Source organism: Hibiscus syriacus, unplaced genomic scaffold, assembly GCF_006381635.1.
Source record: "Hibiscus syriacus cultivar Baekdansim isolate YM2019G1 unplaced genomic scaffold, ASM638163v2 tig00112864_pilon, whole genome shotgun sequence".
Classification (NCBI taxonomy): Eukaryota; Viridiplantae; Streptophyta; class Magnoliopsida; order Malvales; family Malvaceae; genus Hibiscus; species Hibiscus syriacus.
In genome coordinates, this window is record NW_024063414.1 from 1,068,684 (window position 1) to 1,094,141 (window position 25,458).

The 25,458-nt window shown below is 33.9% G+C and overlaps 3 protein-coding genes and 1 pseudogene across 4 annotated transcripts; 2 read left to right on the plus strand and 2 right to left on the minus strand.

The window, feature by feature from the left end:
• The first annotated feature begins 5,087 nt into the window (after window positions 1–5,087).
• LOC120184353 (UDP-glucose 6-dehydrogenase 1-like) lies at window positions 5,088–7,309 on the plus strand. The gene is made up of 2 exons (XM_039188846.1): window positions 5,088–5,196; window positions 5,669–7,309. The coding sequence occupies exon 2, from the start codon at window positions 5,680–5,682 to the stop codon at window positions 7,120–7,122; it is 1,443 nt and encodes a 480-aa protein (XP_039044777.1). The 5' UTR covers window positions 5,088–5,196; window positions 5,669–5,679; the 3' UTR covers window positions 7,123–7,309.
• Window positions 7,310–9,914: 2,605 nt separating this feature from the next.
• On the plus strand, window positions 9,915–11,759 carry LOC120184298 (zinc finger protein ZAT4-like). Its single transcript, XM_039188800.1, has 2 exons — window positions 9,915–9,998; window positions 10,084–11,759. Exon 2 carries the CDS (start codon window positions 10,205–10,207, stop codon window positions 11,570–11,572), a length of 1,368 nt encoding a protein of 455 aa, XP_039044731.1. The 5' UTR covers window positions 9,915–9,998; window positions 10,084–10,204; the 3' UTR covers window positions 11,573–11,759.
• A 3,182-nt stretch (window positions 11,760–14,941) lies between these two features.
• Window positions 14,942–18,387, minus strand: LOC120184338 (probable WRKY transcription factor 57). Of its 2 annotated transcripts, XM_039188834.1 has the most exons (4): window positions 17,802–18,387; window positions 16,803–16,946; window positions 15,531–15,925; window positions 14,942–15,421 (listed from the first exon to the last, which is right to left on the minus strand). In XM_039188834.1, exons 1-3 carry the CDS (start codon window positions 18,200–18,202, stop codon window positions 15,547–15,549), a joined length of 924 nt encoding a protein of 307 aa, XP_039044765.1. In that variant the 5' UTR covers window positions 18,203–18,387; the 3' UTR covers window positions 14,942–15,421; window positions 15,531–15,546. The 2 variants fall into 2 exon arrangements, with proteins under 2 accessions (XP_039044765.1, XP_039044764.1); XM_039188833.1 differs by having other exon boundaries at window positions 14,942–15,925.
• A 1,161-nt stretch (window positions 18,388–19,548) lies between these two features.
• On the minus strand, window positions 19,549–23,369 carry LOC120184281 (annotated as a pseudogene).
• Between the last annotated feature and the right edge of the window lie 2,089 nt (window positions 23,370–25,458).

A 25,458-nucleotide genomic window follows, 5' to 3' on the forward strand; every position in this document is an offset into this window, starting at 1 on the left:
ACCAAAGAAAAGGGCAATCTTAATACAACTGGATGTCCTATTCTGGTATTTTAAAATTAAATATTATGATAAAAAAATTTATATTTTAATTTTATTAATATCGAAGAAAAGAGCTGTCTTAAGGCACCTAGAAGTCCTTTTCTGATATTTCTAAATAAGTAAATATCTTATTTATGTTTAATATATTTTCTAAAAAAATATTTGAATTAAATAGGATTATAAATTAAATATATTTTGGATTTTTAAATTTCTAATAATATAGATAATTTTTTAATTAATAAAGTACCAATTTTGGGCGTTGTAGGGGTGCTAATCCTTCCCTAAACGTAACCGACCACGAATCTATTTTTTATTAAAAAGAACAAATTTTTGGTTATAAACGCAGATCAGTTCATCTTTTAACTGATGTTTTCTTAAAAACTCTTTTAAAAGATAATTTTTAGGTATTCGACCTACCTGACCCAAAAGGCCGATGGCGACTCCCAAATTATTTATTATTCACATTATTTTTCCCGTCAAGTATAAAAATTTCGTGCCCGGGCGAAAACCGGTTACGACACCAATCATCCTTGCATCCCATCGTACATGTATAGCATGTTCACGTGCCAATTCTATAACTCCTAGTTTATCAGAGATCGCAACCCAACCCTGCAAAAGAACACATGCTCATAACCATTTAAATTCATAAACTTCTAATATACGGTTGGTCAAGAAGTAACAATTTGGGAAAGTATTCGTTAATATAACGTATTTTAGGGCACATCGAAAGGAATGACATTATACGGCATTGATTAAAATTATCAATTTTCATTTTCAGTAGATGAGCATGTTGAGGAGGATAGGATGTTGAATATACATCGGTGGCTTTTCCTTCAAACAGTCTTAACACCAAATACCTCCGACACAGAACATGATTAAAAAGGGACTATAGAATATGATGATATAGAAACACCAAATACCTCAGGACGCAGAATTCGATCCATCTCTACAAATAACTCCATCAAAGTGCGCCTCTCTGAAGTAAGTTATGAGAGGAGCCCATCCGAATGAAGCAGGTCATATGTTCGAGGATATGTAGGGAAGGGATCACACCTTAACATACCAGATACATTAAATAATGATAATATGATCATTTGAATGATTGGCGCTGCATGCTATCATGTCAAAGGAGAAAAAGGAACTTTTGACTGTTCAACTGGGCCTCTAGAGAGAGAGAGAGATGCATATGCAGATTGAAAATGTAAATATTAAGTAGTCAAAATAGTTCAAACTGCAAACAACTGAAGATTCACTATATATAGAAAAGTTACAAGTTAGGGAGAGAGATTATTTGGGTTGGAAAAATACTTTCCATGAACTTCAAGCTCTGCAGAGCTCAAATATGAGCTAGAAGACTTGTTCTGAATAGGAATCCAGCGTTTGCCGGAAGCTCCAATAATACATGGCATCAAGGTTTGATAATAGTGAGCGTCGTCATGTCCTTCTTTACATAGGGGCACATCATTCTTCTTGCTATATTCAAGAAAATTGAAGTTAGCAAAACATCAGCACAAGTCTGAATGTTAAGTTCATGGGAACAAATACAATGAAATCAAAGTAAAATCATGAACAACCAAAATATAGTTTTAATGAATTGTTTATAATGAAATCGAAGAATCAATTTGAAAAGAGTGAAAATTATCAGTGTATGCTCACCGAGAAGAATAGCAGTGAACATCAGCAGTTTTCTGCCAGATGAATGTCTCATCTTGTTGAGCATAAGACGACAACAAATTTTTTCAGTGAATTCTGCCAGTGGTGTTAACATGCTTCTTTTCTTCTTACTTGTTGCATGTGGTGTTAATATATGTGTGTGAAAAATATAATTTATTTATTAGATTTGTTTCAATAATTTAATATATGTGTATGTGTGAAGTAATATAAAACAAAATATATAAAGGTGTTTACAATATGAATTCATGTACAATAGTTAGCCCATTGGTTAAGGCTTGCTAAGGGTTATGGTTCGATGCCTTCAGACAGCATCTTAATGGTGCAATTGTTTTCCTTTACACCAGGTGTCCACCTGGTTGGTGGATATAATTCTCTAATAATATGACACATGCCACTTAAATGTATAATTATATTATTTTTATTATCAAATTAAAATATTAAAATTAATTAAAATATAATTCTCTAATCATGTGACACGTGCCACTTGAAAATGTGTCATAATAATATGTTGACATGTGGTCCCTATGGATTGAAGGGTTAATTATAAAATTAGGATTAAATTTATAGAATGTGTAAGTATTGAGGAATAAACGTATAATTATGTTATTTTTATTAACGGATATGCCACCATCTTTGTTAAAAATTAACAGAGAGTGGCTTGAATGAATCATTTAAATAGTAGAGTGATATGTTTAATCAAACTGAAACATTAGTAGTTAAAATAATTTTTGACCATAGTTTAATAGTCCTCGCTAGTTTATCAAAAACTCTAATACAATAATTTATTGAGATGTTCAGTAATAAAAAAATTCAGATTTAAACAACCACGTCCGTAAAAATTTGTATACTCAAACATCAATGTAGTGTTTTCAAGAAGCTGTGCCAAATACTTGCAGTTTGGCCATCTTCCAATTTGGGTTTAAAACTTCGAGACTTAGGGTTATTTATTTACTTTAGAATGATTAAGCGCTGAATGATTCAAATGCTGAATGGTTCAGATGCTCTGTATGAATAAACTCTGAATGTGACATGTTGTTTGATAATGGTTCTGAATCATTCAAAATGTACTTATGTGCTGAATCATTCAGCGTTATTTTGCTGAATCAGTCAGCATCGAATCATTCAGAAGTAAGAAACAAATGCGCTGAATGATTTCATTTAGAGCCAAACAAACAACCCTTAGGCTTAATTTTGTAGTTAGTTGCTTGCAGCTTTGAAAACGATGGCCTAACTTGTAAACCATTAGGTGGTAGGTTTTAAATCGATTTCAATCGCCAGTTTTGTTCAAAGAATTCCATCCCCCACCCATCAAATTATCAAGTTGTTGAATCTTGATTACATCATTTTTTTACATCATAATGTTTAAATTACACTAATTTCTTTATTAATTGTTGTCACATAATATCAACAAATACAGCTCACAAGTTTAATGGGAATGAAATGATGAGAGGAACTATTGGTTTGGACAAAATTAATTATTGCATCACACGTTAATTATGTTATATCTAATTTTACATATTTATTTTTACAAGATTGTTGGGTCTTTTCGTTAAAGAAGAACATTTTTTGCACGAACCAACTTACCTAAATTTTTGTTTCCCCCCCAAAATTTAACGTTAGATTTTGAACGGAATTACTAAAATGAAACAAAAACTAAACTTTCAAAATGATTTTAAAAAAATAAAAATTAAAGTACTAAAATAGATCAAATTTGATAGTTTAGGTATTATTAATCATAATTTACCCATTATTTTAATAAAAATATTATTTATAGATTATCAGTGAAAAATAATTTTACAAGTGTATTCAGTTTTTTTTTAAATTAATCTGGGTAAGTACAAAGCAGTATATGTTCAAGGATAACTCTAAACCTTTTGACATTGAACGCTCACACTTGTCATCTATGGTGCTCGAACCCGGGTTCTCAAGAAATAACAAAAATTCATTTACCACAGAGATCACTTGATTCGTGCAAAAGGCAACATGTATTCAAATATTAAATGTATTTTTATGTGTATTATAAAATCTAAAAAAAAATAGATATTTAATATCATATAAACATTATTTATATTTTTTATTAACCATATTATCATGTAAATTTCCATCATTAATTCAATCATTCTCATCGGTAGTATAATAATAAAAAAACAATATATGTATATGACATCTAAAATCAATTAAAATACAAAAATACATTCACGTTTTAAAACCAGAATGGAATGGAATCGCAATCATGGTAGTAAAAGTGGTCCTTAAGAAATCAAATATTAAGGAGACAAACCATCCGTCACACTCTCATGCTTAATAATATTAACAAAATATAAAGCTTTTTAAATGTCTGGCCTTATACGACTAGGGATAGTAAACGGGTACAATTTTATGGATTTCGCACCGTATCCGTTTCAATTGGAGCGGGGATGAGTATAACTTTAGTGGGTAGTAGACAGAAGTGGATTTAGAAAGTGGTACCCATCGCGGGTAGTGGACGGGTGATGGGTTTGAGACTTTACCCGTCCCGCATCTGCCCGCCTACTAAATACCCATTAAATTTTGGTCCAATATGAATTTAGGTATAATTTTAGAGACTAATTTATAAATCTTAATATTGTATAAGATATATGATGTTAGACGAGTCTAGCCGGGTATGTCTCCAGTTGGGTAGTAGGTGTGAAGATGAATTTGAGAATGTACTCGCGTGGACGGGTGTAGATTTGAAAAAATTTACCCATTATGGGTGGTGGACGGGTGGTGGATTTAAAAATATTAAGTGATAATGGGGAGGGGGTATCCCCGCCCGTTTTCCATCCCTATTTACGACTGCTTCTAAATTCCAACAAAGTTGACCATAAATTTCCATATTATATAAATGAGTTAAATTCGATTGATATTTTTAATTTTTTTGTATAATCATTGGTATCTGATTTATTAATCAATTAATTTAGATCGGATAATGCATTCTACATAGGAGAGAGTGATCCTCCAACTCAATTTGTTCCGTTCACAAACACGGAATTCAAACCCCCCACCCCCACTGTGCTTAATGAATTTGTTCACTTCTAAAGTTGAACTAACTATCACAAATTATGATGTAATAGTAATATAAGATGTTATTGGTATTAATCTTAATTAAATTTTAAAAAGTGATGCATTGATTAAAAATCTTAATTTAATCAAATTTAATGATTATTTTATAATTTCAAAAAAATTAATGACCAAAATATATATAAACGTAATTCAGTGACTCTTCGATGTAATTTATCCTATATATATATAATAGAACGACTAAATTGAATTATAATATAAAATTATAGTATATTTTAAAAAAGAACAATGCTGGGTTTTCAAGGCAATTTAGGTGACTATAAATAAAGGCTCGTCAGTCATTCTCATCCTTCACCTCAAAATCGTTTCCCTGTTCTCCTTCTTCACCCAAATCTTGTTTCTTTCTTTCCCCTTTGATCTAACAACTCAAGACCCACTACGGTAATTTCGTCTTTTCTTCCCTTTTCGGCTTCGATTTTGCACTTGACAACTTTCTTCCTTTCGGGTCTATAGTTTTGACCCCATTGTGTTCCTTTTTGGATTTGTTAGTTGGTGGATCTGTTTTTTTTTTATCAGATCTCTAAGATAAATGACTTTACTTGAAGTTTTAGTTTAATTTTTTAAAAGATGAATAGTAAATTTGACTGATTGTTTTTGGTCGGTTTACATGTCGGATCTCTGATGTTTTAATTCCCTGTTTTTCATTTTGGAAACCATAGATCTGATTTCTATCAGTAGTTTCATCGATGTTTGTCTTGTTTTGTTTTACTTAGAAATGGATACAATTATTTTATTGCTGCCGACATCATTATTTGCTAATTCCGATGTTTAATTAGTAGTATCTTAGGGAGCTGTTCTTTAAACACTCCATGATTTGAGAAGAAATTGGGTGTGTTTTTTTTAATGTTTGTAGGATAATCGAAAATGGTGAAGATTTGTTGTATTGGTGCTGGTTATGTTGGTGGGCCGACGATGGCCGTTATTGCATTGAAATGCCCTGAAATTGAAGTGGCCGTTGTCGATATATCTGTCTCGAGAATTGCTGCCTGGAACAGTGATGTTCTTCCGATATACGAGCCCGGACTCGACGAGGTGGTTAAGAAGTGCGGGGGGAAGAATCTGTTCTTTAGCACCGATGTCGAGAAGCATGTTTCGGAGGCTGATATCGTGTTTGTTTCGGTTAACACCCCGACGAAAACGCAAGGTCTCGGAGCTGGGAAAGCTGCTGATCTGACTTACTGGGAGAGTGCTGCTCGTATGATTGCCGATGTATCGAAATCTAACAAGATCGTGGTCGAGAAATCGACTGTTCCTGTTAAAACAGCAGAGGCGATTGAGAAAATTTTGAACCACAATAGCAAAGGCATTGATTTTCAGATTCTCTCGAACCCGGAATTCCTTGCCGAGGGAACTGCGATTCAGGACCTTTTCAATCCTGATCGGGTTCTTATAGGAGGCAGGGAGACATCTGAAGGTCAAAAGGCAATTGAAGCATTGAGGGATGTGTATGCGCATTGGGTCCCTGTGGAGCGGATCATATGCACCAACCTCTGGTCTGCCGAGTTATCAAAGCTTGCTGCCAATGCTTTCTTGGCACAAAGAATCTCTTCGGTTAATGCTATGTCCGCGTTGTGTGAGGCAACTGGTGCTGATGTGAGTCAAGTGTCGCATGCTGTTGGGAAAGACACGAGGATCGGACCCAAGTTCTTGAATGCGAGTGTTGGTTTCGGTGGATCGTGTTTCCAAAAGGATATTCTGAATTTGGTCTATATCTGTGAATGCAATGGCCTTCCCGAGGTTGCCAATTACTGGAAACAAGTCATTAAGATCAACGACTACCAGAAAACTCGGTTTGTAAACCGGATTGTTTCTTCAATGTTTAACACCGTTTCAGGGAAGAAGATTGCCATTCTCGGGTTCGCTTTCAAGAAGGATACCGGTGACACTCGTGAGACCCCAGCAATCGACGTGTGCAAAGGGCTGTTGGGTGACAAGGCTCTACTGAGCATCTACGACCCTCAAGTCAACGAGGAGCAGATTCAGAGGGATCTTGCAATGAAGAAGTTCGATTGGGACCATCCGGTTCACCTCCAGCCGGTGAGCCCTACTTCCATCAAGCAAGTCAACGTCGTTTGGGATGCCTATGCAGCGACAAAGGACGCTCACGGGGTTTGCGTTCTGACGGAATGGGACGAGTTTAAAACCCTCGATTACCAAAGGATTTACGACAACATGAGGAAGCCTGCATTCATCTTCGATGGTCGGAACGTCGTGGATGAAGCTAAGCTGAGGGAAATCGGGTTCATCGTCTACTCCATCGGCAAGCCATTGGATCAATGGCTTAAGGACATGCCGGCCGTGGCATAGACCATTCTCAAAAGAGGCGCATAAAACCGATTATACAAATTTCATTTGCACCACATTTTTATTTGTTATAGTTCTAAGATTCTGTTTGGAGTTCTATTGAGTTATTACATGACATGTGTCTTTAGTCCTTAGAATATGTCCGATTTTATTGTTGTTTTATTAAAATAAAACCTGTACTAGTCAACTATATGCCGCTTATCTTATGCATGAATCATGTTCATGGTTTCATCAAAAAAATAATCATGTTCATGGTGATGCATGCTTATTTGAAAACTAAGTGCTTAAAAATATAATTTTTTTAAAATTACCTAAGCATGACAATTATTTTTAAAATTATATATGAGCATGACAAATTATGAAGAACGGAGATGACAAAAGAGTATCGTTTCAAGTACCGATACGTTTTGGGCATGAGGACGGTCGGAGTATGTATCGGGAACGTGTCACGGTGGTAGGGTACGACTGATCAAATTCTGGGACAGTTAGAGCTTATATGGGGACGTTTCGTGAACTTTTTCAGAGTAATTACCACCTACAAGATTTGCTCGGGTGGAGAAGAGGAAACCACTAGACGAAGGCAGAGGAGGAGCCGTTGGGACCCTCCTTCGGATTCGAACGAAAAACAGAACGGGAATGGTGAGACGGGCAGTGGGAACAAGAAGAGGAAGTCCTGATGGGCAGATGATGAGCCTAAGCCGATGATTCAGCTCCCTGTTTCTCTGAAAAGGAAGAAAAGAAACAAAATGAAGAAGTCGCGGGTGGAGAAAGTATGATTTATAATTTTTGGTATAATTTCTAGTTGATCCATGATCTTTCTAAGCATTTCGAATTTGGAAACATTTTTTAGTATTTTTCAAATTGGGCACTAAAATTAATTTAGGGGTTTGGAAAATTTCTCAAATGTTAGGATTTTAATTAGAGTTAAATTAGGGTGTTACACCAATTTTTCTATGAAGTATTGAATTTGTTTATGATTTTTATATCTATTTATAATTTTAAAATATATATATATATCGTACTCTTGTTATCCCGTACCCTGTAATTTTTTGAAATTACCATTTTCCGTCCCTGTCCCGTATCTGTATACGTGCAACATAGATGACACGTGTCATTTAACGGCGGAATTTAACGTCCATTACGATCGAGACACCTGAAAGTGTAACATTAGAAACGTTAGACACCTAGATTGACCGAAAAAGTTTAGGTACCCAAATGAGAAATACGGTAAATTTGGACACTAATTTTTGTATTAAGTATTTTCTTTATTTCAGGTTTCTTTTTCATGGTTAAATTAAACATTTAGTATTTGAATTTGGTAACTTTTCACCATTTGATTCTTAGATCTTTTATAATATCAGTCCTAAATATTTTTTAGATCATGTTAATATTGGTATGACATTTTAAGATCGTATTAGTGGATATAATTTTACTATTTTATACTATTATAAAGATTATAAATAAACAATAATTCAAGAATTGATTATGGACTAAGTCGAAATAAAAATATTAAATTTAAATATTAAATATTTTTTATTTAAAGATAAAAATGAGAGGATAAAACAAACAAACGCACACATGGTGAGCAACCAAAATGGCAAAATGTAACATCTTGACTTATGCATATGATCATCCATCCCTTTTAGTGGGAGTAGGGGTGTATTCGGTTTGGTTCGGTTCGGTTTTTTACCAAAAATTGAATCGAATCGAAATAAACGTTTTTTCAATATTTAAATTGAAACCGATTGGTTAAAAAACTGAAAAAATCGAAACCGTTTTTTTTCGGTTCGGTTCGATTTTTTTAACGGTTCGAGTTTTTCGGTTCAGTTTATCGGTTTTTCAATGAAAAAATCATTTGAAACTATAAATTTTTTTTAAAAAATTGCCTATTCGGTTCAATATAGAACAAATAGGTTTCATATGAAAAACCCGAATCGAACCGAATCAAAAGAATGAAGACTTTAAACCAAACCGTATAATGCCAAACCGAACCAAACCGTTTTACTCGGTTCGTGTCGGTTTTTCGATTTTATCGGTTTCGTTGGTCAGCCCTAAGTGGGAGTATGTATAAGGTTGCTATTTTAATAGTATAATCAAATCTTAATTGTTATAATATCATTCTTTTTAATTTTTTTAATTAAATATTATTTTGTCAATTAAAAGTAAAAATTATATTCGAATTAGATTCAATTTTTATCTTAAATTTCGGATCATATCCTAATTCGGTTAAAACTTCTTTAAATCTATATTAGATTAAGTATCAAATGAATAATATAATTCTCAAATCATATTCATCTTAACTTAAAATCCGATCTAACCTAACTCATTATCAAACAGTATGTATGTATGTATATATATATGTATGTATGTATAGACAGAGAGGAGTGGAGTTTAAGGTTGCTGATATTATCTAATCACCGAGATATACGAGGCAAAATCGATAATTTATCTATTTATTTATATTATTAAATGAAAAATATATAGTTTTAAATACATTATCTATTTATAATAAGTTGAAGCAAACCGGAGAAATCATGATCGTTGAATCCAGCAGCGAATTGTTCTCGATAGAGTACACGTGGCGCATCTCGTTTACTTGCCTTTTTTTAATCTTTAGCCTTCCATGCATGTACTTCTCAATGAGAAATAGTCATGGTTTTTTGCTTTGATTGTTCTTCTCCTAGACCTGTTCATCGCCATCATTAGCATTAGCGACCCATCATCTCTTTCCTTTTGATATTCTTCAGTTCCAAAAATGAAAAACCCTATTTTTTAATTTTACTTTTAATCCGTTTCGACAATCAAGAGTGATAAAAAGAATTGAATTTGGATCTCTTCGTTGTACTTAAAACGACGAACTGTCACATCACAGCTCTTGGGTATTGTCTTATCATCTCCATTGTTATGATCTGTTTTTATTTTCTCGATCTGTAATTGTTTATCTTCTCTGCTTCTTGTTTACAGCAAGGAAAAATGGAGTATTCTTTTGAAGATTCGAGGTAAGGAATGAGCTACTGATCTTGTCTTCTTTACTGGGTTTTTGTTTTTCTTTCTTTTCTGTTCCGTCTGCTTCGTTGATTCATTGATGGAACAAAGCCAAGAAAAGAGGTTCGTTTGCAAATTTTGCAACAAAAGGTTCCCTTGTGGGAAATCATTAGGTGGTCACATAAGAACTCATATGAACAACGAGAATTCTGCAGAAACTGAGGAAGAATCGGCTGAGTTCCCCTTGAACAAGCTCAAGAGATTTGCTGGTTTGAGGGAAAATCCCAGGAAAACCAAGAGGTTCTCGGATTCGAGCAATGGCTCTTCGTTTAAAGGGATGATTTGTAAAGAATGTGGTAAGGGTTTTAGATCCATGAAAGCTCTTTGCGGTCACATGTCCTGCCATTCCGACAAGGAGAGAGCTTATCATTTCGGCAACGGCGACAAACATAAGCTGATTATAGATAGTCAATCCGACACCGAGACGTCGACTCCGAGTCGGAGGCGATCGAAGAGGGTTAAGTATAAGACGATAGGTGTTCAGTCGAATAATTCGGACAATTTGGGGAATGGTTCTTCATCTGTTTCGGAGATAGTGCAAGAGCAGGAGGAGGTGGCGATGTGTTTGATGATGTTGTCGAGGGATTCCTGTTGTAAGAAAGGTCCAAATTCGGTTGCCGATTCTTCGGACAACAACTTGCTCTCGTTGGAAGATAAATCATCGTCGATCGATGTGAGGATCACCGTTAAGAATGCCATGAAATGTGTTTCCAGCAAGAACAAGTTGAAGCAATCTGCTGAAACTTGTTATTCTTCAGAGAATTCTGATTCAGGGTATTTCAGAAATGGACCGAAGAAGGTGGAATCGGACGATTCCGTAGATGAGTTTCGCGATAACTTCGAGTCCAAGAAACCTAAAATGGCGTCTGGAACAGGGTTTAAAAGCAAATTCAAGTATGATTTAAGAAGAAATGGAAATAATGTTTATTACAGTCCTCAAAAGGGAGGCAAATACGAGTGCTTAACCTGTAACAAGACCTTTGATTCACATAGGGCCCTAGGAGGACACCGAGCTAGCCATAAGAAGGCGAAAGACTGCACAGAGTCGATACACGAGAGTCGTGAAAATAGCTTAGCCAGCGATTCGTTTACGGCTCCGATTAGTCATAACAAAGTTACCAAGTCTAAGAGCCTTGGTGTTGCTAAAGGTTCATCCAGCAATGCCGAGAAAATATCGGGTTCAAAGAAGAACAAGGGCCACGAGTGTCCATTTTGCTTCAGGGTTTTCAAGTCTGGCCAAGCCTTGGGAGGTCATAAAAGGTCGCATTTCGTCGGAGGAGGCTCGGATGACAGAACATTGGTGATCAAACAAGACTCAACCGAGATTCCGGCTCTAATTGACCTAAACCTTCCTGCTCCGGTCGAGGAAGATGCAGCAGGGAATGCTGCTGGATTCATGGCTTGGTAGACTCGAAACACGACTTGGGGTCACCGGCCGCCTGTATCGGTGTCCGACCGATGGTTCTGCACCCGGATTAAGTCTCGGCACGTGACACTTGCAATCTGGGTTTGATTTTTTCTAAGGGAACAAACTTTTGGGCATAGGTTCCTCATGATGCAAGAGGTTTCAGAGAGCATAGCCGAGTGAATTTACCCCCCCCCCCAACATATTCTCTTGCTTCAAACTTGTTTTCATTTTACTACAAGGTAAATTCCATCATATGCAAGTTTAAACATAAAATCTCAGTAAATATATATATATATATATATATATATATATATATATATATATATATATATATATATATATATAACGTAGATATTATGTTGATAATGATTTTAAGCAATATCAAAGATTTGAATCCTGGTGTTTGTGAATATACTGGCTTGGGAGAGTCGTGCTATCTTGCAGTATCTGATCTAGATTAATCGGCCAATAGATTTGATACCAATAATTAATTAAAAAATATTCAGATGCATAGATTAGAAGTCATGGGTTGAGATTAGATAAATGTGGGCATAGTATTGTGAACTGATCAGAAGCAATAGCCATTATAAGCTGAGTTTGTGTTATTATACGAAATTGTGTTAAACTGGAAAATTACCCACTTCCATCTGCATTAAAAGAAACGCCTTGCGTGCTTGCTCTTCAGTCTGTATTAATCAATAACAGGCCTGTAGATATTACCATTATTATTTTTTGTACTCTTAGTGAGAAAAACATAAAAGGTAACAGCAAACCCCATATATAATCTAAATTCCTAGGCATGTACACACCGGTGTATTTATATATTATTAACTAAATAAATGATTTTTTTGATAAAAAAATATTTTTTTAAAAAATCGAATTTGAACAATTAAACTTATTAAGAACACATTGTCAACAAATTAAAAAAATTTCTAAATAAATATTATCTTTTTAACCGCATCATATATATATATGAATTGTTCGTCCAGTTCAACTGGTAGAGCGCAAGCAAGATAATTATCATTTTGTCATGACTATTGAATACTTTTCTATTTTAGTTTTCCTTCTATTTTTACTGCAACTTCTACAGTACGGCACTCTTAATATATAATTAAAAAGTTATTATAGGTTTTGTTGTTATTTAAATAATAAAATCGATAAAATATTTATTTAAAATATTATTATTTATACTTAAAACATCAATATTTTTTAATATTTACAGTAAAGTATCTAACAATATCAAACCGATAGAAAAAATAACAAAATCGATAAAACGTATAATAATAATAAAATCGATAAAATAATAATAATTTCTATAATTTTACCAATTTTATTATTTAAATAATAATAAAACTAAATAATATATTTTTAATAGTATATTAAGAGTTATTTCTCACTTTTACTCTTTTAGTCGCCTCAACAAAGACCTTATTTCCTTTTTCTTTTTTTTGGCTTTTGTCGGCAAATTGTCACGTGCTTTTTGTTTTTTCACCACATGATATAAAACCGAAAGTTCTATAGTTCATCTTAGCATGATCGGATTAAGGTTGGATTTTTATCAGTTTCACTTGAAAATATGAATCTTTCATTAGAATTTGATTATATCCGAAAATTATATATTTTCTATCTGTTTCGATTCTATTTGACCTAAAAGATATATTTTCTAATCGATTTTGACTCGATTCAAATTTTTAGAGTATAAATCTGACCCGACTAGATATAAAATAAAGACTTAATTAAAAATAATATATTTTAAAAAAAATTACATTATTATCTCTTGGTCGGGTCGTTTTTCCATCCTCCACTTGAACTCGACCCGATCTGACCTCTCCCCTTAAAAATTCTAAACCAAATCCAATTTTTTTTTATAAAAAAATCGATCTTATCGAATCAAATTGAGTCTAAACCCTTTGATTTCGGGTTAAATTATCATCTCTACATATGATTAAACGCAATTTAATCCTCCACCGTGAACATTTTATTCAGTTGAGCATTTAGTTCTGAAAGTAATACTAAGATTGAATGTTAAAAGATGTTAATATACTGTATTTTGAAGTGACTAGAGAAGAGTAATTCAGTGATTATCATATTCATCATAGATTAAATTGGATGCTCTTGTCTGCTCTAATCCGATTTGATTAGTCTTAAAAGTTTTAGATAATATTTTATATTATATTAATTTTTCACAGAGACTAGATGATTACATGTTGTGAACTCTTACATGATTAAGATATTTTAATAAAGATGTAAGAAAAGTAAAAACATTTGGTAAATATTCTTGGGCCTCAGTAATTTAAAAAATCTTATATTACAGCTCTAATCCAGTTATATATATATATATATATTAAAAAAATTATAGGGTCGGTATACACAGGGCCGTGATAGGGTTTTCGAGGGTCATGTACAAATTCTTATAAAAGGGCTCCTATTTTTTTTAGATATATTTGATTTCGGGGAAACAATAGTGGCGTTTTTTGATAAACGCCGCGATAGATCTATCTATAATGGCGGTTATCAATAAAGCCGCAATAATAGTGACATTTTTAAAAAAACGTCGTAATAGATCCATCTATAGTGGCGTTTATTAAATAAGCGCCACTATATATATTTTTTTTTGAGGCCTCATTTTTTTAAGGCCCTGCGCGTTCGCGTCACCCTAGCCACGGCCCTAGGTATACAATGAATGCAGAGAAACCCTAAAAGTGGACTCTTTCCAGGTCAAGCATAGTAACTACAATACTGCCAGCAATTTAAACCAAATAGATTCAATATAATATGTGTTAGTACGACACATAATGGTAAACTATACTTTCCATCACTCAACGATATTTAATGTTGCTCTTATTTCCATATTTTAACTTCAATTTTTTAATTTAATTATTTAATTTTTAAATTATTAACATTTTAACCACTTAACTATTAATTATCAATTTATGATATTATAACAGGGTAAGATCTTTAAACTTTATTTTAAATTTGTGAAAATTCTCCTAAAATCTTCCCCTAATTTTTTAGCCCAGTTTTTTAGATTCCCTTTAGTTTTTTTCTTTTATGTTAGAGTATTTTCTTCCTAATCTCAACAGTAAAAAAAGAGAAGAGAACGGTAATATATCTTGATTCCATGTTAGTTAGATAATAAAAAATACATACTAGAGTGTTAAAAAAATATGAAACGAATAAGTCGAGGTCTAAAGTGATTGATCGATGAAAACAACTGGAATACAACTTTACCAATGGCAAAGGAACATCTAAAACGTAATCTAAATGATTCTACAGGTACTTAAGAATATTTTCACAGGCACTAAAGTTGCAATAATCAATCAATCTTTTCACAAGCACTAAAGTTGATTTAATCAATCAAAACCCATGTCTAGAAAGGCCTTTCCAAATTCCTGATAAACATAAGAAAGCCGGCAACATCAAACGCCCTAAGAACAATAGCCGATAAAATTATGCACCAGAGTCCAGACGTTATTCTTGATGTGGAAACAAGCGAAGAAATCACTAGGATGACTGGCCTACCACATCACTGTAGATACCAGTATATCGATAAACATTTAGGATCAATTCTATCCTATTTATTAGTACTCCGATACAGTTCTGTTCCAATAGATTAAGACTGACCAATCAAAGAGCTTTCTATATCTCATGCTTGTGGGGTTGAATATCAAAACATTAATCACAGTGGTCCACTAGCTAGTATAGCTAAGAAGGTCTACACATGTGAAAGCCTCATCCATCATGGCTATGGTAGGTTGAACTACACATCAATAACTAAGCTTTGCATCTTCCTTATAACTTCAATATTTTCCCTTTGGCATCGATCTACTTTGGTACTGATTGTTCCTCCTAATTTGAGTTAAAAAAAATGATACCGCAATCCTCCATTTAAAGCACACATATTCAAATGGACAACCACATTAATTAACTTGATTTAATCCAAGGAAGATGTGCATACCATATTTTCTTTCTGATCATCTGTTACGCATTCCGGGAGGGACGATATCACTGAGTAACCCTTCATCTGTCGGGGACTTTGAGGCGGTGGGTTTGGGCACTGGTCGAGATTCTCCTACGTCAGTGGGTGCTTCGTGTGCCTTTGACTGTGATCGTGTTATGCTCGGAGGAATTTCCCTATGTAACTGTAGCCCTGGATTATAAAATTGTGAGACTGCCGGTGTCAATTGACCACCAAAGGCAGCTTCATGGCTGATGAGTCCCCCTCTGGGGAATGCTACAGTGTGATGACAGTGTTGACCTTCATATGTAGTAATGACAATGGTAGGATCTTCGGAAGAGCGTTCCACCCTCTTCTTCACTGTGCATTTGTTGTTTGTACAGCGATAATAGCTCCTGCGAGAGCCAATATATGGCTTAAATTTGCAATACAATCTGGAAGTTTTACTTCCATTAATGATTTTAAGCATGAATTCATCATTTGACTACGCTCTAACATAATGATTCTATTGAGGGTTTTTGCTACATGATAAAAGAAATCTCAACTGAACCATAAGGGGAGTGTTGAAAGATTTATGTCAATTAAACTAATACAAATTTCAGATTCGGTTCCAAACAACCCTACCCCTTCCCTTATTAAGGACTTTGCTTTATAAATTTGATCACTTTAGATAATGCAAAGTAAAGCTTTTTCTCACATAAATATGGCTGAACAAAATATTTATGCAGTAAAAAATTCATACTAGTGCTTTTAAGAAAATAGAGAATCAATTTTTAAGATGTTAAACGAGGATGGGGCTGGAATTAAACATTGGGATCAATTAGATTATTTTATATAAAAAGAATAAAGATCTAAAAATTAAAAAAGATTTTTTATTTAATTAATATTTAAAATAAAAAGATCTAAAGTACCATTATATAAAAAATTTAGGGTCACAGTCCCAAATCCTTGATGGCTTCGTCCTAGGTGCTAAAAATGGCATACTTATGAACTAATTAAAAACCAAATTTAACGTTGTTGAATATACTCTACTTTATAATAACCCTTTGATTTCATTTTTCCACCCTTTTTTCAATATACTGATAGAAACTACCCCTATGACAAAGAGAAGAGAACTGATTAATACACAAAATTATTATATGGAAAATTTACCATATGTTTCAGCATATTGTTAATTTTTTAACAGAAATATGGCACTGAATCAGTTCTAAAAGTGGGTAAAATGTCAGTTTTCGGTAAATCACCATCAATAATAGAGAAATAGCAACAGACCGAGGAAATGGACTGCTTTTAACAGCTTTTTGTCCATATTTCCGCCATCGATAGCCGTCTTCAAGATGATCAACCTCACTCTTGGTCATAAATGCAAAACGTGGCTGCCGTATTCGTTTTAGCCCCTTCTTCCTCACCTTACTCCTACAAAAATATCCCACCTACAATTATCAAAACGAAAAGAAGAGGAGAATCCCTAAACATTAAAAGCTTTCGTTTGAAAAAAGAATTAAATGTGAAGAATTAAAGATACTGGTACTTCGTGCCATGTAAATAACAAGCAACTTTCTTATAACATGAAATGCAATAACATATTAACTGCATTCACATATTCCTAAAGCAATGGAGAAACCCACCAAAAAAGTAGCACTCAAATAGCATATAATGAATGATTTGCAATACCCATTTCACTTTTACATGACGGGATGAATTTAGAGCAAAAGAGAGACTTCATAAAAAAAACTATGGAAGGAAGTATGATCTGAACTCTATGATTAACGTTACCGAAAGGGGGATTTTACCAGCTATATTCCCGCTATTTGCCTTAATATTAACCCGACTAAAACTTGAAACAGAACCAGCAAGGAAGAATAAGTAAAACAAAACTAAGAACGGCATATTCCCGCCGCAATAGCGGCGGTGTAACGGCGTTCAAGGCCACTTCGTTAATAGCCGAAAAGTTCCTTTTGGTTTCACCCCTATATTCCCTTGATCGCACCTATTGTTTCACAAAAATTACGAGACTACCTTATCCTATTCCCCAACTTGCACGAAACAATTTGTTTAATTTTACAGTTTCATAACGTACGGACTCTGAAAATGGTACCCTTTGTACTACAATCTGTTATTTTAACCACCAGGATCTGTACGTAATTTCGACTCAGACCTCGAAATAATAAAAATAAATAAATAAATAAACAGACAAATTTTTTGGTGATCTTTTATCTTCATTTTCATCGTTGGCGAAGGATGTTTAATCACCATACTAGTACTACTCACGGTATATCGGGCGGTTTTCCGCCGGATCCAGAAGATTTCTCCGGCAGATCCTCGCTGGAGCTCGAATACCCCGACGGATTCGACGTCGACACATCAGCTGACCCACCCGGATTCGAAGCCGTACCCGAAACTGAACAACGAGCAACATCATCAGCTGCAGCGCAGTTTTGTGAGCCGCTAAAGTTTCCCGCCAAGTCAGGCCGATCTAGTTCAGTGAACCGCCCAAACTCATCGGCATGGTCCGGCGTTAGATCCCAGCCGAATTCACTGAGTATACTACTCTCCCTGTCGAAGAAGTAATAAACGCCGTTGGACACCGAGTCAGGTCCTCCCTCGGAAAGTGTCCAACTCGACTCCGATGTAAACTCAGCTCCCGGATTGCCCCCCTCTTTATCTTCCATATCAGCAAACAAAAGGGTGAATATATCAAAGGATTCAAAGCATCCAAACAGAATCTAAAAGAAACGCGGAGAGAGAAATAAGAAGAGCTAGGGTTTTGGAGTTCTGCGTATGTGTTAGTTTTAGTGTTGGGGAAGGCACTCATAGTTTTTGAAAAGCTTTCTTTTTGTCCCATCAATCGAGAGAGAGAAGGTAACGAATATGAAAGTATTAAAAGTTACACAAAAAGGACTAATTTTCTTTCGGTACATATACTCTTTGCATATTTGAAATTGAGTTTACCTATCTTTAATTTTATGATTATTAATATCTCTTGCTCTTTTGGTTTGATAAATGACACCAAATTGTTCGATCAATCTAATTTAAATTTAATACATAATTTGAGATATCTAATGTTCTAGATCAATTGATAATTGGAATTTAATAATTTATTATTATAATTTTAATTATTGCATAAAAATAAAAATTATTTTAAATATCCAATAAAACTTTAGCATAATTAACCATGGTTGAAATTTATCGTTGAAGTTTTAGATTCAATTTTATTTTAATTTAAACCTAATTGCATGAGTTCTTAGTTCATATTTTATTTTGGTTTAAGACATATTACTAAGTGTGATGTTAACGTGTCACCATAAAACAATGTCATGCCAACTTTAAATAATAATTTAAAAAAATACAATGTCATGAATATAGGTAGTTTAAAACAAAAATGATATTAGGGTTAATTAATGATTAAAACAAAAATTCAGTAACAGTGGGTGACTAAATAGATAGTTTACCCAAAAAGATATTAGGTAAAGTACACAAATGTTCTCTTGACTATATGGTATTGCTTTATTAAGTCCCCCAACTATTAAAAGTTATAAAATAGTCCTCAAATTATAGAGTATTACATTGTTGAGTCCTTCCACTATTAAAAGTTACAAAATGGTCACTCGACTATTCATTATGTTACAAACTCATCATTTCCCGTTAAAAAATTGACGATATTATGATCTGAACGTTAACCTGCTGATTATGATATGATAAATATAATTATAGAATCTCTAACGACTATCATATCTCAGTCACCACTAATGTTCAACTTAGACAACCGCCAAGTTTTTAATAAAAAGTGACGAATTTAGAACATAATGAATAGTCAGGTGACTATTTTATAACTTTTAATAGTCCGGAAATTTCACAAAGCAACATTACATAATTGAAGAACTGTTTTATAACTTTTAATAATCAATTGACATAATAAATCAATATCCTATAATCGAGAGATGTGTGTAGTACTTTACCCAAAATATTGCTTACACTTAAAGTAACCAATTTGGATAGACTCCCACATACATGATGTTCATTTGATGAGCCAATTTGATTCGGCTGCAGTCTCGTCTTCAGTATACAAAGCTGGTCCCTCAACATCTAAGTTTGGGTCCCACTTCATTATTTCAATCAGATTTTACTCCTAAATTTTATATTGAGAAATCAATATTAAAAACCCCACCACCCTTGTCATAATCATCTTTAATATTATTTCATTAGAAAAATAACATCACGAACACGTCCAAATTATTATTTTATTTCTTCAAAATTTTATTCGATTAAAATCTATTATTTTTATTTTATAATATATAATAATTATTATAACAAATCAATAATTTAATAATCGTTTTAAATTTTTAATGATTAATAACGTAATTTAATAATTATATATATATATATATATATAATTCATCATTGTTTTGGAAAATAGTCAGTGTAGGAGACCGCACCTTAAAACATGAACCCATCATGGGAAACAGCTACCTTATGAGGATCAAACACAGCGTTTGCTGTCAAGATCGATGTCCAATTACTGTTAATTAATTAATTAATTAGGTTTAACATATATGATTAATCAACACCGACAAGCATAGCATTTACTTATGTGTTTGTCATAATAATTCAGTGTTAAAACGCGTTGTTGTTCGTGAGAAGTTTAATCATAAATTTAAATTTTAAAATTAAATTGTTTAATTTTAAGTAATTTAGGTAGAATATCATCTATTTTTATTATTAAAATAAAGGACAAACTACACCATATACTACTGAACTTTAATCGTTGTATCGTTTATATTATTAACCTTTTAATTTTGTTAATTATAGCACTGAATTTTGATTTTCGTTTTAATTATACTACTAGACCGTTCAATCGATAACAACCATATCAAAATGATGTCATTTTAGTGAGGTGTCTACGCCGGCTATGTCATTGTTTCGTTAATGATTTAACGGTTCAGTGAATAAAAAAAATCAAAGTTAAGTGCTATCGTTGATAAAATTAAAAGTTCAGTGATATAAACAATACAACGTCTAAAGTTTCGGTGGTATATGATGAAATTTACCCTAAAATAAAATACGAGATGGTTACCCACCTACCCTTAATTAGTTGTTTAAGTGTAGATGCTTTTGATTAGCCTTTATATATATATATTCCTGCCTACTCAATAAAGCAGCAATTTATGTGCCGACAGCCTTTCTCATTAACAATCCCGATGTGGGATTTGATTTAAAGCATTCAACCTCAGATTTAGGTTCTGTCTTATTGTTATTTACATGTATTCCACCTTTTATGACTCAATTCTGCACAAAGTTTGGGGGACAAGATTTCAATTTTACGTGTATTTTGTTTAAGGGTAAAGCATAATAATGGTCACTGAACTTTTTTAAAACTTTCCTTTAGGTTCCTCAACTTTTAAAACTTACAATACAATCCTCTAACATTTAGTCTATTTGTAATATGATCCCCGCCGTTACATTGTGGTTAGTACGTTTGTAATAGGGTCACTGAACATTTCAGACACTTGCATTTAGGTCTCCTAACTTTTAAAAATTGCAACACAATCCTTAATTTCATTCTAAATCCTAAATTATTTTCGATCTCGAATTTCCTTTTTCGCTTCTCACTTTCATTTTCAGTGTAATTTTTCAGTCGGGGATGCATGGGAAATTATAATCTAACTTTGAATTATGTGGAGGTGTTAACTTGAATAAGAGTTCATTGAGAGAAGACCCGACCAAGGTGTTATTAGTTTCCGTCTCCGTTATGCTACAACCAGGATCTTTGCTCAATCCTCTGCTTCATCAATTCTCTTACCTGATTAACCTGAGCCCATCTCCCGTCCGAGGCATACAAGTTAGAAATAAGCACGTAGTAACAAGCCTTATCCGGATGCAGATTGAGCATTTTCTTGATAGCCGCTTCTCCGAGATCGAATCTCGAATGGAGTCCACATCCGTGAAGAAAAGCTCCAAACAAACGAACATCTGGTTTAAAAGGCAATTTTTCGATAAAATCAAAGGCTTCTTCAAGCCGTCCGGCACGGGCCAGCATATCAACCATGCATGCATAGTGCTTCACAGAAGGAACAAAGTTGTAGTCATTGCACATTGAATTAAAACATTTCCATCCTTCCCCGAGCCGCCCCGTATGGCTACATGCAGATAAAATCGTTGTGAAGATTACTTCATTTGGCTCCAGGTTTTCCTTAATCATATCACTGAAAAGTGCAAGAGAACCACTGCTGTCCCCTTGAATTCCATAACCACCGATCATGCACTCCACGTGACAGTGTTTTCTCTCCCATACTGTCGAACACAACACGAGCGGATTTAGAATCCCCACATTTGGCGTAGAAGTTCAAAAGCGTGGTGCCAACATGAACGCTAGACGATAGGAGGCCGGCTTTTATAGAGTAAGCATGAAGTGAAGAACCGACTTGGAGAGCACCAAGTGAAGCACAGGCTGACAAGATGCTAACCAGTGTAACAGAATCAGGTGACACCGATTTCGACCTCATTTGATGAAACACTTCGAGTGCATCATATGCAAACCCATTTTGTGAGTAACCAGAGATGATCGTGTTCCAGGCAATTAAATTTTTATCCGAGACAGTCTCAAATATGTACCTAGCTTCTCTAATCGCTCCACACTTCGCATACATGTCCACTAGAGCGTTTACCACACAGTTGACTCGATAACTCCAAGCTGAATCCCCAAAGAATGAACTAACCTTCCGATGCTCAAATTGCTCAACTGCGCACATGCTGAAAGCAAACTTGAAATGGTAACAGCATTGGGGAATATCCCAAATCTTTTCTTATCGACAAACAACTTCAAAGCCTCTTCAGGAAATCCGCTCTAAGAATATCCAGCAATCATTGCAGTCCACGATACAAGATCAACAGAAGAAAGTTTGTCGAATACAGAACGAGCATCGCGTAGACTACCGCACTTAGCATACATGTCTATAACAGCAGTCACCAAGTAGGAATTAAGTTTGATACCAGTCTTAATAGCATATCCATGCACCCATTTCCTCTGATGCAAAGCCCCCAACTTTCCACAAGCAGTAACTAAGCTCACTAACGTGAAATGATTGCTCTCAACCATTGTTTCTCTCATCCTATTTAACAAAACCAATGCTTCTTTAGAGCAATCATTCTGTACAAACGCTGCAAGCATCCTAGTCCAAGAAACCACATCTCTATAAAGAATTTCACCGAAAACCTTCCGCGAACATTCGATTCGTCTACATTTAGCTTACATATCAACAAGACCAGTTTGAACAAAACTATCAGGATTCCCTACCTTGATGATTTCGCAATGTACTTTCCTCCCTTCATCGATATCCTGCAATTCGTAACAAGCCCTTAACACGATCGAAAAGACATTATCACACGATCCAACACCCATTCTCATACAAGCATAAAACCTAATAATCTCCGTATACAAATCGTTCAAAAAAATACCACCTGATCATCACTTTCCAGGAATAAAAATCTGGTTCAGGAATTCGATCGAACACCAACCGGGCAACCCCCACATGCCCAAATGTCCCATAAAGGCTAACCAATTTGGTATCGCACAAAAGATCACCTTTGATCCCACTTACAAAGAACAAGGCGTGGACTTTCTTCAGATAATCGATGTTCTTGCAAAAACCCAGAAGAAAAAGACGGGTTCGAAGAAATCGAATGCACTGGAATAAAAGAATGGTCCGAAGAAGAAGGGCATTCAGAAGGGAGATCAATAGTGTAAGAAAAAGATCTCCATTGAAAGTAAGGCTCCCTCCTGGTAAGAGGACGAGAAACTTGCCTGTGAAAGAAAGCGAGAAGCTTCGTCACCATTGTTATTTAAAGCTTAGGCTTTGTAGTTAAACGCACCCCCATTTTTGTCGTGCAGTTTGGTTTCCTGGGTATGATTCGTGAGCTGATTTTTCTAAGAATAATAATATGGGAGAATTATTTTGTAATTTTTAATAGTCGAGTAATTTAGTAAAATATTATTTTATAGTTAAGGGATTGTTTGTATACTTTATTTTTAATTTATTTACTATATTTTTCTATACGATGTCTAAATTATCTAAATCTTTTTCAATTCATATTAGGGTAAAATCATAAAACTATTGGAGGATTAGTCAAAAGTGTAATTTACCGTTGCATTAGTTTATACTTTATAATTTTTAAGGGAGTTTTACCATTTTAGAAGGGTCAAAATCTATTTTAGAAGTGTGTTATTTAAAACTTCACAATTTTAAAGGGACTTAAACTACACTTTTTATTATAGTAAATTGAACGGAGGATCAATCTGAAAATAAAAAAATTAAGTAAGCCCAAAAAGGAGAAATAAAATAAAATGGGGGACTTGACATTGAAAAGTGGAAAGTGAAGGGTGATTGGGCAAGAGAGTATCTGAAAGTGACGAGGCATTTGATGATGACCATGAGATATCTTGTACATTTGTACTACGAATCATCTCGGACTCTGACACCTCTATTATGTTGCATACAAATCCTTAATCTTCTCATTCTTTCTCCACGCGCTCTTCCTCTTCGTGTATCCCAGTTTCTTGTTCTCATTTTTTAAGGTTTAATACAAAATTAAATGTCCAAACTATTCTTTGAAAATATTTTAATGCTCAAATAATTTTTTCCACTAAAATTAGATGTCTAATGTTTTTAAACGGTATATTTTAAGTCCCAAACATTAATTATCGTTAAATATATTTGTTAAGTGACACATTCACGTTTTGATAATTTATTCTAAAAAATATTTTTTTTTGTAAAAAACAAATAAACAAACAGTCCCAGCTTGCTCTCCCCTTTCCCTTCCCCTTGTCTCCTTTCAAAAGTCGTCGGCCGGCCAATGATGATCGTCATCGTCATCGATGTCAATCCTCGATAGCCTTTCGTCGTAATATGCTACCGTTTGTCGTGGAGAAGTATTCAAAGATTCGTCGGATTTTAAGTAACCGTCGTCGTTATTTGTCGATTACGACGTCCATAAGTCACACCACCGCCACTATTCGAACCCATGCTATTTCGATCAAAACCCAACCATTTAGCTACGACGACGATGGCCAGCAATCATTTGGGTTAAGAAATTGAAATTGGAAATTAGGGATTTAGATATGTGGATTTTAGATTTAGTGATTTTGGGTGACAGTAAGGAAGATCAATAGGTGGGTGGCCGTTCGGTAATGACGATGGTGGTCGAAGATAGCCGACAATGGTTTGTAAAAGTTTGAAATGAGAGATTTTAATTTTTTTAGGTTTTTTTTATATTTCAGTAAAAAGTTGGGTTTTTATAAATAAATAACTTTTTTCCTTTTTTCCGATTAAAAATAATATTTTATTGTTAAAATTTTTTTTAAAAAAAATAAACGATAGACACCTAAAAGTATAACCGAAAAAATGTTAGATACCTATTTTAGCGAAAAATTTAGGCACTAAAATATTTTTCGATGCATAGTCTGACACTTATTTTATATTAAGCCTTTTTTAATTTACATAAAAAGTAAAGGGTAAATACATAAAAAGTAAAGGGTAAAATACACAAATGGTCTCTCGATTATAGGATAAAATATACAATTGAAACGGATTGAGATCAACTTTTATCATATATCAGTCAGCAGGTTAACTTCTAGCTTAAACGATTGTTAAATTTTTAACAGAAAATGATGAATATGAACATTTGAATATTCGAGTACTATTTTGTAACTCTTAATAGTTGAGGAACTCCGGAACTCAACAAAGCAACACCATATAATTAGAGGATTATTTTGTAACTTTTAATAGTCGAGTGACTCGACAAAACAATATTATATAGTCGATGGGCCATTTGTATACTTTACCCAAAAATAAATAAAAATAACTAGTAGCACTAATGCAATCACTTGATTTTGAAAAGTATATTAACAAATTTACTTTTTTAACAATTATTT

What these genes read in the sequence shown, in the direction of transcription:
- LOC120184353 (XM_039188846.1), top strand. Translation starts at nt 5,680, where the DNA reads ATGGTGAAGATTTGTTGTATTGGTGCTGGTTATGTTGGTGGGCCGACG.
- LOC120184338 (XM_039188834.1), bottom strand. Translation starts at nt 18,202, where the DNA reads ATGGAAGATAAAGAGGGGGGCAATCCGGGAGCTGAGTTTACATCGGAG. An exon ending in GGAAAACCGCCCGATATACC is followed by an intron (nt 16,947 to 17,801) that starts GTGAGTAGTACT and finishes ATATTTTTGTAG; the next exon opens with GAGTAAGGTGAGGAAGAAGG. An exon ending in AAAAGCAGTCCATTTCCTCG is followed by an intron (nt 15,926 to 16,802) that starts GTCTGTTGCTAT and finishes TGGCTCTCGCAG; the next exon opens with GAGCTATTATCGCTGTACAA.
- LOC120184298 (XM_039188800.1), top strand. Translation starts at nt 10,205, where the DNA reads ATGGAACAAAGCCAAGAAAAGAGGTTCGTTTGCAAATTTTGCAACAAA.